The 16,560-nt window shown below is 42.6% G+C and overlaps 1 protein-coding gene across 2 annotated transcripts in view; it reads right to left on the bottom strand.

The window, feature by feature from the left end:
- LOC139543999 (astrotactin-2-like) overlaps nucleotides 1-16,560 on the bottom strand; it is a 450,311-nt gene that overhangs the window by 299,860 nt on the left and 133,891 nt on the right. The window contains exon 4 of one of the 2 annotated variants that reach the window (XM_071350634.1): nucleotides 4,879-5,028. The exons of the other annotated variant lie outside the window; for it this stretch is intronic. Within the exon in view, the coding sequence (XP_071206735.1) occupies nucleotides 4,879-5,028 (150 nt within the window). The remainder of the gene's footprint in view (nucleotides 1-4,878; nucleotides 5,029-16,560) is intronic. 2 annotated transcript variants of the gene reach the window in all.

Here is a 16,560-nt window from a genome sequence, read left to right as displayed (position 1 = left end):
GCTGGGGACACCTTGGATTGTTAGGGCCCGTCTAAAATGGATGTTTCACTCCTAACACCAGTAAGTGTCAAATGAATCCTATTCCTGTTAGCTCATCAACACTTCCATTGAAGATCCAGCGAGACAGAGGATATGGTACAGGAATAACTGCTGTAGGGCTATGCAGTCAGGCAGACATACAGTACAAGAGACATGACATATGATGAGTAGAAATCCTGTTAGTCTGGTCTGGGGAACAAGTCAGTGTCAGAGTGTGGTAATTACATTGATGGCTAGGAACACATTCCTCGACTTCCAGTGAAGTATGAGTCCATTGATTTAATAGTCTGGACAGGAAATGCACACACACATGCACACACTGTTGTGTCTGGCGGTAGATCAGTGGGCTGGCCCGTCATAGAGAGCCTACGGCTTCGGGCCCAGAGCTGTAATCACTGTGTATTGTCTAGAGGGAAGATTGAAGGGTGCTGAAAGTGCAGCCAAGCACAGAATGGATTCACCAGCCATCAACACTCCCTGAATCAAACACACTCTAGCATCTCTCTCTCTCTCTCTCTCTCTCTCTCTCTCTCTCTCTCTCTCTCTCTCTCTCTCTCTCTCTCTCTCTCTCTCTCTCTCTCTCTCTCTCTCTCTCTCTCTCTCTCTCTCTCTCTCTCTCTCTCTCTCTCTCTCTCTCTCTCTCTCTCTCTCTCTCTCTCTCTCTCTCTCTCTCTCTCTCTCTAGTAACAGGCGTTTGCAAATTCAGCCAACTGCACTCTGTCTCCTTACACACTCTATAACGGGGGAAGAGACACAAACACAGAACACTTTTATGTGTAACTTCCAAACATCAATTAATATCAGATAAGAAGGATAATAACCACAAGGTCAGGTTATCATAGTGGGCCAAAGATGAGTTCTAACACATCAAACACTTGCATAGCTTATAAGAAACACATCAAACAGTATTAGCTTCAGAGAAGGAAACACGGTGCACAAAGGTGTATGCAAATTGGGACAGATTACAGAAACTCAATGAGACTAAACGCAACTGCGAAGAGACTTCAAAGAGTGTCTCTAAATTGTGGCTTGGGCAGAATGTTAACTAGCCCAATCTTGGAGCACTCAAACACTGCACGGTGAAAGAAAGACAAGAAACAATGAAATATAATCAGAAAATATGAACTTGAAGAGAGAGATTTGTGTCTCTGTGTGTTGATGTCCTTATGCGTGTGTGCGTGCATGTGTGTGTGTGTTTGACAAGTAGATAATATTTTAAATTGCTTTGGAAATGTAACCCTATATTTCCCATGCCAATGATGCCCTTTTGAACGTAATTGAATTAATAAAATAGAAAATAAGAGAGAGAAGTGGAGAGAGCGCTTCTTAACTTCAGCACCAAGGTCAGCTCTCCTTTGACGGTTGAGTCTTATTAGTCTTTCACTAAACCAAACAACACTTCAACTGGCCCTTTGCTCTGGAGAAACTTTACCAATACAACTACACTGAACAAAAATATAAACACAACATGCAAAAAAGCTTATTTCTCTCAAATGTTGAGCATACATGTGTTTACATCCCTGTTAGTCAGCATTTCTGCTTTGCCAAGATAATCCACCTGACAGGTGTGGCATATCAAGAAGCGGATTAAACATCAGCATTACACAGGTGCACCTTGTGCTGGGGACAATAAAAGGACACTTTAAAACGTGCAGTTTTGTCACACAACACAATACCACAGATGTCTCAAGTTGGGGGAGCGTGTAATTGGCATTCTGACTGAAGGAATGTCCACCAGATCTGTTGCCAGAGAACTGAATGTTAATTTCTCTACCATATCCAACTTCGTTTTACAGAATTTGGCAGTACATCTAACCGGCCTCACAACTGCAGACCATGTGTAACCACGCCTGCCCATGAACTCCACATCCGGCTTCTTCGCGGTGGGATTGTCCGAGTGGGGGTGGGGTGGGCGTGCTGAGGAGTATTTCTGTCTGTAATAAAGCCCTTTTGTGGGGAAAAATTCATACTGATTGGCTGGGCCTAGCTCTCCAGTGGGTGGGCCTGCCTGCCAAGTGAGTGGGCCTATACCCTCCCAGGCCAACCCATGGCTGCACCCCTGCCCAGTCATGTAAAATCGATAGATTAGAGCCTAATTTATTTATTTAAATTGACTGATTTCCTTATATAAACTATAACTCTGTAAAATCTGTGAAATTGTTGCATTTATATTTTTATTCAGTATAGTTCTCACTCACACTGGACTCAGTCCTTGGTGCTGAAGTGGGGTCTCTCTCTCTCCCCCTCTATCCCTTCATTGATATTTGCATTCCAGGCGTAGTGATGATGACCTTACTGGGCTAATTCTGAATATTCGAGGGGCATCAAGATACAGACAGGTACCTCACTCTTACTCTGTATTCTTTCTCAAACACAAGCTTACACGCAAACAAGAACAGGAACAAAACTATTTGAAGGAAAGTGTCCCACAACTAGAACTGTTTCTCTTCAGTTCTCCCAACAATTTAATTCTAAGGAATGTATTTAGTGTCACTCGTCAGCAAGACTCTTAATAAAGTGCACAGATGGTGTCCTCTCCCCCTTGCCTGTATGGTGTCACTGAGACACCCCCACGCAGCATGGACCCGGTGCTACTGTGCCAAAGGGCCTGTCTCCGCCATGGCCCCTCATTACAATGCAAAAGTCATCAGCAGCAACAATGACGGGGAAAAGGAGAGAGAACATCACAGCTGCTCTCACGCTTAATCTACTTAAAAACTGGCATCAATGTAAAACATGCAAATGTACAGTGGGGCTCGGGGAGACGGGGAGAGACGGCAGAAAAGGAACTAATTCACGGCATAAAACGCTGTCAAGCCAGCCGAAATGAAATAGAAAAGTACTTCCCAGCCTCTCTCTCGCCTCGCACATTCCCAGTTCCCGCCTTCTCCATCGCACGTATAATTTGACTGCAAATTCATTTCCTCACGAGGCCTAATCTCCGGGCCTAGCCGCCGAACTCCCCTTTCCCTCTCTCGGCTAATTGAGTTTGCCTTCCGTAAAAGCACTAGTCCCATTAGCATGTTTGTTATCCTGGACTGGCTTCCTTTTTTGCTGTGAAACACACTTTCAGCTGTAATTAAAGGTCCTGAAAAAAGTTTATTTCCTCTGAGTCACAGAGAGGAAATCTCCTGCGAGTGACTTGCACTGAGACTCTCTAGGATTAGAAAATTTGAGAGCTGGATCCAATGAAAGGATTTGATTTCACAGAGCCGACATTTGCTAACAAAGCTAAGATAATTCATGGGCTATTCGCTCAGGGTCTCTCAATGACAAAATGACTTCTAACTTAAGAGTTAAAGCTGTAAAGGAAAACAAAATATAATTTTTTCAACACAAAGACAGACTTCCTCTTAGCTATGTTGGTTATAGCAACTAGGCTCTGTGTCATACGTTACATTAAAGTACACCACTTAGCATATACACTCAGTAGCCGGTTTATTAGGTACACCCCGTTCACGAAAATTGTTCGCTCTTACAGACAGTAGGCCATGGCCGTGGCTTGCTATATAAATCAGGCAGACAGGCATCGAGGCATTCAGTTACTGTTCAATTGAACGTTAGAAGGGGCAAAACTAGTGACCAAAGCAACTCTGAGCATGGTATGATTGTCGGTGCCAGGTGCACCGGTTCCATTATCTCAGAAATGGCTGGCCTCCTGGGCTTTTCATGCACAACAGTCTCTAGGATTTACTGAGAATGGTGCAACAAACAAAAAACATCCAGTCAGCTGCAGGGAGAATAGCAAGAATCAAGCAAGCTAACAAGTGACCCACAAACAGACAAATAACGCTGCAGTACAACAGTGGTGTGCAGAACGATATCGCACAGTGCACAACTCGTTGATCCTTGTCACGGATGGGCTACTGCAACAGATGACCACACCAGGTTCCACTCCTATCAGCTAAAAACAAGAAGAATCTACTCCAGTGGGCACGCGATCACCAACACTTGAGGAGTGGAAAAACATTGCCTGGTCCAACGAATCCCGGTTCCTGTTGCGTCATGCTGATGGCAGAGTCAGGATTTGGCGTAAGCAGCATGAGTCCATGGCCCCACCCTACCTGGTGTCAACGGTACAGGCTGGTGGCGGTGGTGTAATGGTGTGGGGAATGTTTTTCTGGCACACGTTAGGTCCCTTGCTACCAGTTGAGCAACGTTTCCATGCCCCGTAGAATTCAGGCTGTTCTGGAGGCAAAGGAGGGTCCGACCCAGTACTAGATGGGGGTGCCTAATAAACTGGCCACTGAGTGTAGAGAAGGTGGTGTGAGGGTGATAGGGTATGTAGTCAAGAGCAAGAGGTTAGCTGTCCAAGGTTAATGTCTCACATTTCCACAGTGGCCAGTCAGTCTCTTCCAGTAGGGTGTCATGTCAATGGCATGGATGGGTCTTCTACGGTCATATGTTGAGGATCCTTTGGCTTGTTACGGCTAATGTCACATGCTTGACTTCCAACTTTCTCACGAACATAAATTCAGATCTTGGCCGTTGCTGTGCACTCAAACCTGTTTTAATCATACATGACCGTAAAAGACCCATCCATGATTAAAAGAAGGTTTGAGTGCACAGCAACGGCCAAGATCTGAATTTATGTTCCTGAGAAGGTCTGGAGTCATGTATGTGACATTAACCCTGACAAGCCAAAGGATCCTCAACATGTGCTTGGACTGTATATGTAGCCAATTATGCTGCTCTTGCATTTGAACAGAATAGTGACTCATTAATTGTTATCCCACTGAATACATACTGGATGTCAAACCTGACAGAAATATGCTCTCTGTTCGTTGATAAAAGGTGTCCATACTGAATAGAACAGTGACTAATGAGCTGTTGTCTTACCTCTGGTGTGGCTTGGGCCTCTCTTGCGTCCTGTGGAGGAGCTGTGTGTGACGTGTTGAAAGTGGGCAATCTCCATGGTCGTGTTAGGACGGAAACTCTCCTTAAACCGCTGCATCAATGCCTCGACCGTCTCCTGCTTGGGGTCAAGGGCTGTGGGGGGGACAAAGCAATGAGATGTGAGAAGTGTTAAAAGTTTTCACATTTCAAAAGGGTGGATACAAAGCGTGAGAAACAAACACTTGTATGTTGTAGATGCAAACAGGGAAGATAAAAGCAAACAAACACATTTGAATGAGAGCAGGTCTATGAAAACACTTTGTTCAGTAGTTTCCTCAACTTTCGTTTCTTTACTGGCTATGACTGAGGGCTTTAATGTGCAAACGATTTGGAATTCAATGGTATACATCTTGGCAGTTACAATGTAAATTGCAAAGCCTAGTCACAGCAGATCAATTGGGCCATATTCAATGGGCTTCCCCTCGCCGTCATTAAATGTTGTCATGTTTAGCATGAAGAAGCAGTTGTGTAATTCCCGGCTGAAAAAGAAAATACAACAGAAGCTTTGCCCTTTTTCAAAGTGTGTATCACCGCTGAATCAGGCGGTAAGAGGCAAAGCACAAAGGACTACAGATGAGAAAAGTTGGACAAGTATCTTTCCAGTTAATCTTTCAAAATAGAGCACTCCAGTTTACAATTGGTAATGGCATGGTTTGCATAGCCCCCCTTTGAAAATCAATATGAGATGGAGCAAGTGTGGATTGCAGTGTGGCCCAGGCACATTTCTACGTTTCTTCTACTAGGCAGAAAATCCCCAAACCCCGGGGGACTTGTATGACCCATCTAAACATGTTCTGCCCCATTTGTGCCACCGAGACAAAAAATGAGAGAGAATACTATTTCCGTTGTTTCCTCGGCACCAAAAAAAATCATAAAACGATCCCTAAAAAAACACAGAAGGAAGCGACTATTTATCTAGCGCCTCAATTACCAAGCGGTGTGCTGTTCCCCGATGGTTCACAATGCATCAAGAGTTCAATTAAAGTGAGATATGTAGACCTGAGAGTCTCTCGGAGGAACGATGATACGTCTGGACAAGGGCTATTTACTCCAGTGCAGTGTGTGGAGGAGCGGAGCAGCCCAAAGTAAGCGACAGAGAGGTTGTTCGGAGATGGATGTGGCCCGGCTCACAGCGGTATAGCCCACTCCACAGACAGGGTCATTTCTCAACCTCCCCCACTCTGTCAGTCTGTCTCTCAGGTGTGCTCACATCATGAATTATTATCGTACATCACTTTGCCGGGGACGCTCAGGGAATGCCAATGAGACTATAACGTGGAGTGCTAAAATAAAAAGTTGTAGAATAAAAGTCAAATAGCGTGAGAATTTGAAGTTATGATGAAGTTGGATATTATGTTTCCTTACTTGTAGTACAATGGAAACACTGTTACATTCATGTGTATGGTTCAGTTAGTTTGTATAAGCTGACATTGTAATTTGCTTCCTCAAAAAGACAAGACTATGAACTGTCTTATTGGTTTCGAAGTGTCTTATTGGTTTCAAAGTATTTTTAAAAAAGTAATATGGACTTGTATTATATAATATGAACCAGGATACCATTGTCCTTTAAAAGTACTTTTAAAACACATTTTACAGTTTCATTGCATAAAAATTATTTAATATGTGCATTAAAATATCAATTAAAAACAAATCATATTGTGCTTTGCTCTATGTTTTCCAGTTAGACGTGCTAAAACATCATCAGAATGTGATAATGACTTTAATACAACACATTTTCTCATAACACTAAAACTGCCTGGCCTTTCAGCCTATAAGTAGCCGCTAGAGAATGTTGAGAACGTTGCCGGGCGCGTCCTTTAGCATACGCATCAGATGCATATCAACCCACAAGGTGCGCAAACATAAGCACCAAGGATTGATAAATATTGCATAAACAATGGTAAAGGATGAATTGCATGAAGAAATATTTGTGGAGATATATCTATTTCAAAATCTAACAATAGTTAGTAGTTCTACAAAGTCCTCGAGAAAAACATAAGCCTATAGCCTATTTTTGTTTCCCTTACAATAAACAATTACAGTGTAATCCATTTGATCAACTTTATGTGTAGATTTGATTAGTAATAGAGTTAGTAATTAAAACAGTTCAGTTACAGCTTCTGACAAAGCAGAAACGAAAAATGTAATAATAATATAACCAGTCAGGTGAAATTATTTCACGCACCAGCGCATGAACAATTGTAACAGATCAATTGCATGAAGAAATAATTGTTAGAAATATAACGATGGCAAGAAATAAAAACAGTAATTTGTTGATTGTATCGGTCACTGTATTGTGCCCTTATGCATTAATTAATCACGTCTTCTCTTTATGCTTTGGATCCACAGTCAGCACACAGCTTCGGGGCTTTGCGTGAGCAAGCCCCACAAACAAATCGGTTCCACTGTACAGTTTTCTTTGGCCTTGTTCCGTGTGCACCTGCCGACTTGACATTGTGTCTTCTTTTTCCTGAGTTGAAGCTGTGGTGCGTGGGGAAGAGGGAGAGTAGGAGGCGCTTCTGCCCTGGATACCTAAATGACTCCAAATCCATACTCTTTCTGCCGTATGCCCCGCGGACATACAAGTGTGCAATAAATGCTTTGAGTTCATCCATAGACATGTCCCACGTACTGTTTCCTTTTCTGTGTGCATGAGCGACAGTACAATCTCTGATGTGCTGCAACTCTGCATGTCACATAAACAAAGAAAACTGTAGAGTGTGCTGGCAATTTGTCTCTTTGCGTTAGCTGTAGAACCTGCTCTCTTATTACACTATTGTTCAATATACAATCATCCTCCTTACCCTCATCATTCAGATCATTGAAATTCAATCACCCCCTTCACCCACCACCTCCTCATCATTCAATTCATTCAAATTAAATTGTGAAGTCACATGCACAATTATCTGTTTCTATCTGGTTCCTATCGCCCATTCATCCATTGACGACATTCATTCAGTGAAGAGAGAGATGCATTAGCGCCTGGGTACCAACGCACTTCGGCTCAAATCAAATCAAATATTATTTGTCACATGTGCCAAATACAACAGGTGTAGACCTTACAGTGAAACGCTTACTTACAAGCCCAACTTCTTCGGGATCGGTGTCCCGTCCACGGGACGGTTGAGCTAACATATGGTAATGCGATTAGCATGAGGTTGTAAGTAACAAGACAATTTTCCAGGATATAGACATATCTGGTATTGGCAGAAAGCTTAAATTCTTGTTAATCTAACCGCACTGTTCAATTTACAGTAGCTATTACAATGAAAGAATACCATGCTATAATTTGAGAAGAGTACACAGTTTTGAACATGAAAAGTTATTAATAAACAAATTAGGCACATTTGGGCAGTCTTGATACATCATTTTGAACAGAAATACAATGGTTCATTGGATCAGTCTAAAACTTTGCACATACACTACTGCCATCTAGTGGCCTAAATTGCAGCTGGGCTGGATTAATACATTATGGTCTTTCTCTTGCATTTCAAAGAGGATGGTACAACATTTTTTACAAAAGAACGGTTGTTTTTTTCTTTATATTATCTTTTACCAGATCTATTGTGTTATATTCTCCTACATTCAATTCACATTTCCACAAACTTCAAAGTGTTTCCTTTCAAATGGTACCAAGAATATGCATATCCTTGCTTCAGAGTCTGAGTTACAGGCAGTTAGATTTGGGTATGTCATTTTAGGCGAAAATTGAAAAAAAGGGGGGGATCCTTATTAACCAACAAGGCAGTTTTAAGAAAATCCCTAAAAAGGTAAGTGATAAGAATAACAAATAATTAAAGAGCAGCAGTAAAGAACAATAGCAGGGATATATACAGGGTGTACCAGTACAGAGTCAATGTGTCAATGTGTGGGGGCACCAGTGTACATGTAGGTAGAGTTATTAAAGTGGCTATGCATAGATAATAACAGAGAGTAGCAGCAGCGTGGGGGGCAATGCAAATAGTCTGGGTAGCCATTTGGTTACGTGTTCAGGAGTCTTGTGGCTTGGGGGTAGAAGCTGTTTAGAAGACTCTTGGACCTGGACTTGGTGCTCTGGTACCGCTTGCCGTGCGGTAGCAGAGAGAACAGTCTATGACAAGGGTGGCTGGAGTATTTGACAATTTTTGGGCTTTCCTCTGACACCACCTGGTATAAAGGTCCTGGATGGCAGGAAGCTTGGCCCCGGTAATGTACTGGGCCATACGCACTACCCTCTGTAGTGCCTTGCGATCGGAGGCCGAGCAGTTGCCATACCTGTCACGAATCTCGCTTCCTGAGTCTGTTTTTGCCTGTGTTCTGTCCTGGAGTGTTTTTTCCGGTGTCCTGGAACGCACCCTGTCAGGTTGCCGGGCGACGTAGCTAGTTGGAGGATCTCTGAGTACCCGCACCTGTATCCCATCAGCTATCTGCACACCTGGTCCTGATCATCACCCCTCCACTTCATAAGCGCTGACCTGACATCCATTCCCTGCCGGATCGTTAGCCATGAACAGTATGTTGTGCCAGCGTATCAGCCTCCAGTTTGATAGAGTTTGTTTTGTTGTTTTGTACGTCTTGCTTGCCTTGAACTTACCTCCGTTTTTTCTGTCTACAGTCATTCACCCGGGAACACTCATCCCATCCCTACCTGGTCGTCGGTGACTTCAGTTACTTCCTTGGATCTGCTTACTCAATTCCATCAACTCACCTCCGTTGCCCGCTCCGCTACTTGGATTTTTCTATCACTACATTTAAACTTGTAAATAAATACTCACCTTCGTCTTACTCTCCTTGTCCTGGTCTGCTTCTGAGTTCTACTTTAGAGAACCGTGACAATACCAGGCAGTGATGCAACCCGTCAGGATGCTATTGATGGTGCAGCTGTAAAACCTTTTGAGGATCTGAGGACCCATGCCAAATCTTTTCAGTCTCCCGAGGGAGAATAGATTTTTGTTGTGGCCTCTTCACGACTATCTTGGTGTGCTTGGACCATGTTAGATTGTTGGTGATGTGGACGCCAAGGAACTTGAAGCTCTCAACCTGTTCCACTACAGCCCCGTCGATGAGAATGGGGGCGTGGTCGGTCCACCTTTTCCTGTAGTCCACAATCATCTCCTTTGTCTTGATCACATTGAGGGAGAGGTTGTTATCCTGGCGCCACACAGTCATGTCTCTGACCTCCTCCATATAGGCTGTCTCATCATTGTCGGTAATTGTGTCAGCAAACTTCATGATGGTGTTGGAATCGTGCTGGCCGTGCAGTCATGAGTGAACAGGGAGTACAGGAGGGGACTGAGCACCCACCCCTGAGGGGCCCCCATGTTGAGGATCAGCGGGGCGGATGTGTTGTTACCTATCCCAACCAACTGGGTGGTGGCCAATCAGGAAATCCAGAATCCAGTTGCAGAGGGATGTGTTTAGTCCCAGGGTCCTTAGCTTAGTGATGATGTTTGAGGGCACTATGGTGTTGAACGCTGAGCTGTAGTCAATGAATAGCATTCTCACATAGGTGTTCCTTTTATCCAGGTGTGAAAGGGCAGTGTGGGGTGCAATAGAGATTGCATCATCTGTGGATCTGTTGGTGTGGTATGCAAATTGGAGTGAGTCTAGCGTTTCTGGGATAATGGTGTTGATGTGAGCCATGACCAGCCTTTCAAAGCATTTCATGGCTACAGACGTGAGTGCTACGGATCGGTAGTCATTTATGCAGGTTACCTTAGTGTTCTTGGGTACAGGGAATATGGTGGTCTGCTTGAAACATGTTGGTATTACAGACTCAGACAGGGAGTGGTTGAAAAAGTCAGTGAAAACACTTGCCAGTTGGTCAGCGCAGCGTTTTTGTGTATGTTGACCTGTTTAAAGGTCTTACTCACATCGGCTGCGGAGAGAGTGATCACACAGTCATCCGGAACAGCTGATGCTCTCATGCATGTTTCACTGTTACTTGCCTCGAAGCGAGCATATAAGTTAGTTAGCTAATCTGGTATGCTCATGTCACTGGGCAGCTCTCTGCTGTGCTTCCCTTTGTAGTCTGTAAAAGTTTGCAAGCCGGTGTAGTACAATTCAATCTTAGTCCTCTCCTGTACTGACACTTTGCCTGTTTGATGGTTCATCGGAGGGCATAGCGGGATTTCTTTTAAACTTCCGGGTTAGAGTCCCGCTCCTTGAATGCGGCAGCTCTACCCTTTAGCTCAGCGCGAATGTTGCCTGTAATCCATGGCTTCTGGTTGGGGTATGTACGTACAGTCACCGTGAGTCGACGTACTTATTGATAAAGCCAGTGACTGATGTGGTGTACTCCTCAATGCCATTGGAAGAATCCCGGAACATATTCCAGTCTGCTAGCAAAACAGTACTGTAGTTTAGCATCTGCCTCATCTGATCACTTTTTTATAGACCGAGTCACTGGTGCTTCCTGCTTTCATTTTTGCTTGTAAGCAGGAATCAGGAGGATAGAGTTATGGTCAGATTTGTCAAATGGAGGGCGAGTAAGGGCTTTGCACGCGTCTCTGTGTGTGTAATAACGGTGGTCTAGATTTTTTTTCCATCTGGTTGCTCATGTGACATGCTGATAGAAATTAGGTAAAACTGATTTAAGCTTCCCTGCATTAAAGTCCCCGGCCACTAGGAGTGCCGTCTTTGGATGAGCGTTTTCCTGTTTGCTTATGGCGGAATACAGCTCATTGAGTGCGGTTTTAGTGCCAGCCTCTGTCTGTGGTGGTATGTAGATAGATACGAAAAATACAGATAAACTCTAGGTAGATAGTGTGGTCTACAGCTTATCATGAGAACCTCTACCTCAGGCGAGGAAAACCTTGAGACTTCCTTAGATATCGTGCACCAGCTATTGTTTAAAAAATATGCATAGGCCCCCGCCCCAGGTCTTACCAGAGGCTGCTGTTCAGTCCTGCCGATAGAGTGTATAACCCACCAGCTCTATGTTCTTAATGTCGTTGTTCAGCCACGACTCGGTGAAACAGAAGATATTACAGTTTTTAATGTCCCGTTGGTAGAATATACGTGCTTTCAGTTTGTCCCATTTATTTCCCAGCGATTGAACGTTAACTAGCAGAATGGAATGCAAGGGCAAATTAGCCACTCATTGTCTGATCCTCACGAGGCATCCTGATCTCTTTCCGCGAAACCTACTTTTCCCTTTCCAGCGAATCACGGGGATCTGGGCCTGGTCGGGTGTCTGTAGTATATCCCTCGCGTCCGACTTATTGAAGAAGAACTCCCCGTCCAATTTTAGGTAATCCCAGTTCTGATGTCCAGGAGCTCTTTTCGGTTATTAGAGACGATAGCAACAACATTATGTACAAAACAAGTTACGAACAACACGAAAAAGCAAACAAAATATGGTTAAGAGCCGATAAGATGGCAGCTCTACCCTCCGGTGCCATCTTGCTAATTTGTCGTGGCCCCTTAAGTTAGTAATAGCTGTAAAATAAAGAAAATGCAAAAAACAGCCTCAAATACTTTTCTGTTTACGATTTAAAAAAATCAGACAACTGAGCAATATAAAATATAAATATTTAGGAAAAGTCAGGGCAGGAGCAGGGAGTTGCTATTTATTTGGAAGATGTTTATTTTATACAAAATCAATTGATAACCTTTTCATATGTGAGTTACAAATATCTCTAACGGTCGCCCCAGCGTGAGTTGTTTTATGCACGTTATGTCAGAATGCACTCACTGTTCTAAAATGTGATTATTACGCAACAGGACAGTTAACAGCCTGCTAATTATTAATAGACTGTTTCAACTTGTTAATTTCAAATAACGAATTGTATTTTCTAACAACAGTTTGAATTGAGGTGTGTTTCGCCTCCTCATTAACTGACATAGAAGTAGCCCATTTCACAGTTGCGGAAAATTTATGTTTGAGGCCTTACTGAGCCGGACCAACTTTTCCGAAGAGGAGAGCCCTTGCACATTTTTTCTGCACATCAAGTATGCAGACATGTGCACAGTCTTGCACTAACTGGCACATTTTCCATTGTTGTTTTAATTATAAATAATAGCTTTGCACATGTATGCATTCCTATCAAAGTAAGTGCCTTAATTTCTGCATAACGTGTTGTCGTTTCTACTGTAGCATGAAGTATGTATGTCTGTATGTATGTACAGTACCAGTCAAAAGTTTGGACACACCAACTCATTCAACGTTTTTTCTTTATTTATACTATTTTCTACATTGTAGAATAATAGTGAAGACATCAAAACTATGAAATAACACATATGGAATCATGTAGTAACGAAACAAATTGTTAAACAAATCAAAATATATTTCATATTGGACATTGTTCAAAGTAGCCACCCTTTGCCTTGATGACAGCTTGCACAATCTTGGCATTCTCTCAACAAGCTTCATGAGGTAGTCACCTGGAATGCATTTCAATTAAAAGGTATACCTTGTTAAAAGTTAATTTGTGTAATTTCTTTCCTTCTTAAAACTACTTCGGGGTAGGGGGCAACATTTTCACTTTTGGATAAATAGCATGCCCAAATTCAACTGCCTGCTACTCATCCCCAGAATATAAGATATGCATATTATTAGTAGATTTGGATATAAAACACTCTGAAGTTTCTAAAACTGTTTGAATCATGTCTGTGAGTATAACATAACTCATGTATCAGGCAAAACCCCGAGGACAAACCATTCAGAACTTTTTTTTTGAGGTCACTGTCTTTTCAATGAGCTTTCATTGGGACACCAGATTTCTAAGGGACTTGTTTGCAGTTCCTACCGCTTCCACTGGATGTCACCAGTCTTTGGAAATTGGTTGAGGTTCTTCCTTTGTGTAGTGAAGAAGTACGGCCATCTTAAATACGAGTCACTTGAAGTAAATTGTTTGAGAGAGGCACATTACCAGAAAAGTTGCGTCAGTTTGTTTTCTTTTTGTATTGAACACAGATCATCCCGTCTTCAATTTGATCGATTATTAACCTTTAAAAATACCTAACGTTGTATTACAAAAGTAGTTTGAAATGTTTTGGTAAAGTTTACATGTAACTTTTGAGATATTTTGTAGTGACGTTGCGCAAGTTGGAAGCTGTGTTTTTCTGGATGAAACACGCCAAATAAATTGACATTTTGGATATATATCGACGGAATTAATCGAACAAAATGACCATTTGTGATGTGTATGGGACATATTGGAGTGCCAACAAAAGAAGTTCGTCAAAGGTAAGGCATGAATTATATTTTTATTTCTGTGTTTTGTGTCATGCCTGCAGTGTTGAAATATGCTACTCTTTGTTTACTGTTGTGCTATCATCAGATAATAGCATCTTATGCTTTCGCCGAAAAGCTTTTTTGAAATCTGACATGTTGGCTGGATTCACAACGAGTGTAGCTTTAATTTGGTATCTTACATGTGTGATTTAATGAAAGTTTGATTTTTATATAATTTTATTTGAATTTGGCGCTCTGTCACGACTTCCGCCGAAGTCGGCCCTTCTCCTTGTTCGGGTGGTGTTCGGCGGTCAACGTCACCGGCTTTCTAGTCACCACCGATCCATTTTTCAGTTTTGTTTTGTTTTGTCTGTATTACACACACCTGGTTTCAATTCCCCTATCATGTTCCCTATTTAACCCTCTGGCATACATTTCTGTTCTGTCCGTGATTGTTTGTTTCGTTAGTGGTTGTTGTTGGTGCATGTGTGTTTGTTATATTCCCTATGAGGAATTTTTGCTTGTATTTTGAGTAAACGCCGTTGTTTTGCTCAACACCTGTGTCCTGCGCTTGACTCCGCTACCTCTCTGCACACAATCCCTGACACGCTCTGTATTTTCCCTGGCTATTGGCCAGGTGGGACAATTGCGTCCCACCTACCATAGAGAGGTTAATGCATTTGAGCCAATCAGTTGTGTTGTGACAAGGTAGGGGTGGTATACAGAAGATAGCCCTATTTGGTAAAAGACCAAGTCCATATTATGGCAAGAACAGCTCAAATAAGCAAAGAGAAATTACAGTCCGTCTTCACCTTAACACATGAAGTTCAGTCAAAGCGGAACATTTTAAGAACTTTTTAATTTGTAATTTTATTTAACCAGGTAGGCTAGTTGAGAACAAGTTCTCATTTACAACTGCGACCTGGCCAAGATAAAGCAAAGTAGTGCGACACAAACAACAACGCAGAGTTACACATGGAATAAACAAACATACAGTCAATAATACAATAGAAAAAGTATATATACAGTGTGTGCAAATAAGGGAGGTAAAGCAATAAATAGGCCATAGTGGTGAAATAATTACAATATAGCAATTAAACACTGGAGTGATAGATGTGCAGAAGATGAATGTACTAGTAGAGATACTGGGGTGCAAAGGAGCAAAATAAAAAAACAACAGTATGGGGATGAGGTAGTTGAGATAAGGCGGGGATTTACCTAGCAAAGACTTATAGATGACCTGGAGCCAGTGGGTTTGGCGACGAATATGAAGCGAGGGCCAGCCAACGAGCGCATACAGGTCGCAGTGGTGGGTAGTATATGGGGCTTTGGTGACAAAACGGATGGCACTGTGATAGACTGCATCCAATTGGCTGAGTAGAGTGTTGAAGGCTATTTTGTAAATGACATTGCCGAAGTCAAGGATCGGTAGAATAGTCAGTTTTACGAGGGTATGTTTGGCAGCATGAGTGAAGGATGCTTTGTTGCGAAATAGGAAGCCGATTCTAGATTTAATTTTGGATTGGAGATGCTTAATGTGAGTCTGGAAGGAGAGTTTACAGTCTATTTAGTTTTACTTCAAGTGCAATTGCAAAAACCATCAAGCGCTATGATGAAACTGGCTCTCATGAGGACCGCCACAGGAAAGGAAGACCCAGAGTTACCTCTGCTGCAGAGGATAACCAATCAAACCAATAAGAAGAAGAGACCTGCTTGGGACAAGAAACATAAGCAATGGACATTAGACCGGTGGAAATCTGTCATTTGAGTCCATTTGAGATTTTTGGTTCCAACCATCGTGTCTTTGTGAGAGACAGAGAAAGTGAACGGATGATCTTCGCATGTGTGATGCCCACCGTGAAGAATGGAGGAGGTGGTGTGATGGTGCTTTGCTGATGACACTGTCAGTCATTTATTTAGTAATCAAGGCACACTTAACCAGTAATGCTACCACAGCATTCTGCAGTGATAAGCCATCTGATCTGGTTTGCGCTTAGTGGGACTATCATTTGTTTTTCAACAGAACAATGACCCAAAACACACCTCCAGGCTGTGTAAGTGCTATTTGACCAATAAATACAGTGATGGAGTGCTGCATCAGATGACCTGGCCTCCACAATCACCTGACCTCAACCCAATTGAGATGGTTTGGGATGAGTTGGACCGCAGAGTGAAGGAAAAGCAGCCAACAAGTGCTCAACATATGTACAGTAGGAACTCCTTCAAGACAATTGGAAAAGCATTCCTCATGAAGCTGGTTGAGAGAATGTAAAGAGTGTGTAAAGCTGTCATCAAGGCAAAGGGTGGCTACTTTGAAGAATCTCAAATGTAAAATACACTTTGTCATGGTTCCACCTGTCACCAGAGGGTGGCAGAGACCGTCCTACAGACATTGACGACACTCAGGTGTGTCCTATTTACTCATTATGATTTCCCTGTTAAAAGATGTGTGTTGTCTGTTGTCCTTT

Source organism: Salvelinus alpinus, chromosome 18 (genome assembly GCF_045679555.1).
Source record: "Salvelinus alpinus chromosome 18, SLU_Salpinus.1, whole genome shotgun sequence".
Classification (NCBI taxonomy): domain Eukaryota; kingdom Metazoa; phylum Chordata; class Actinopteri; order Salmoniformes; family Salmonidae; genus Salvelinus; species Salvelinus alpinus.
The sequence above is the reverse complement of the archived record's forward strand: the minus strand, read 5'-3'. Positions and strand labels throughout refer to the sequence as shown.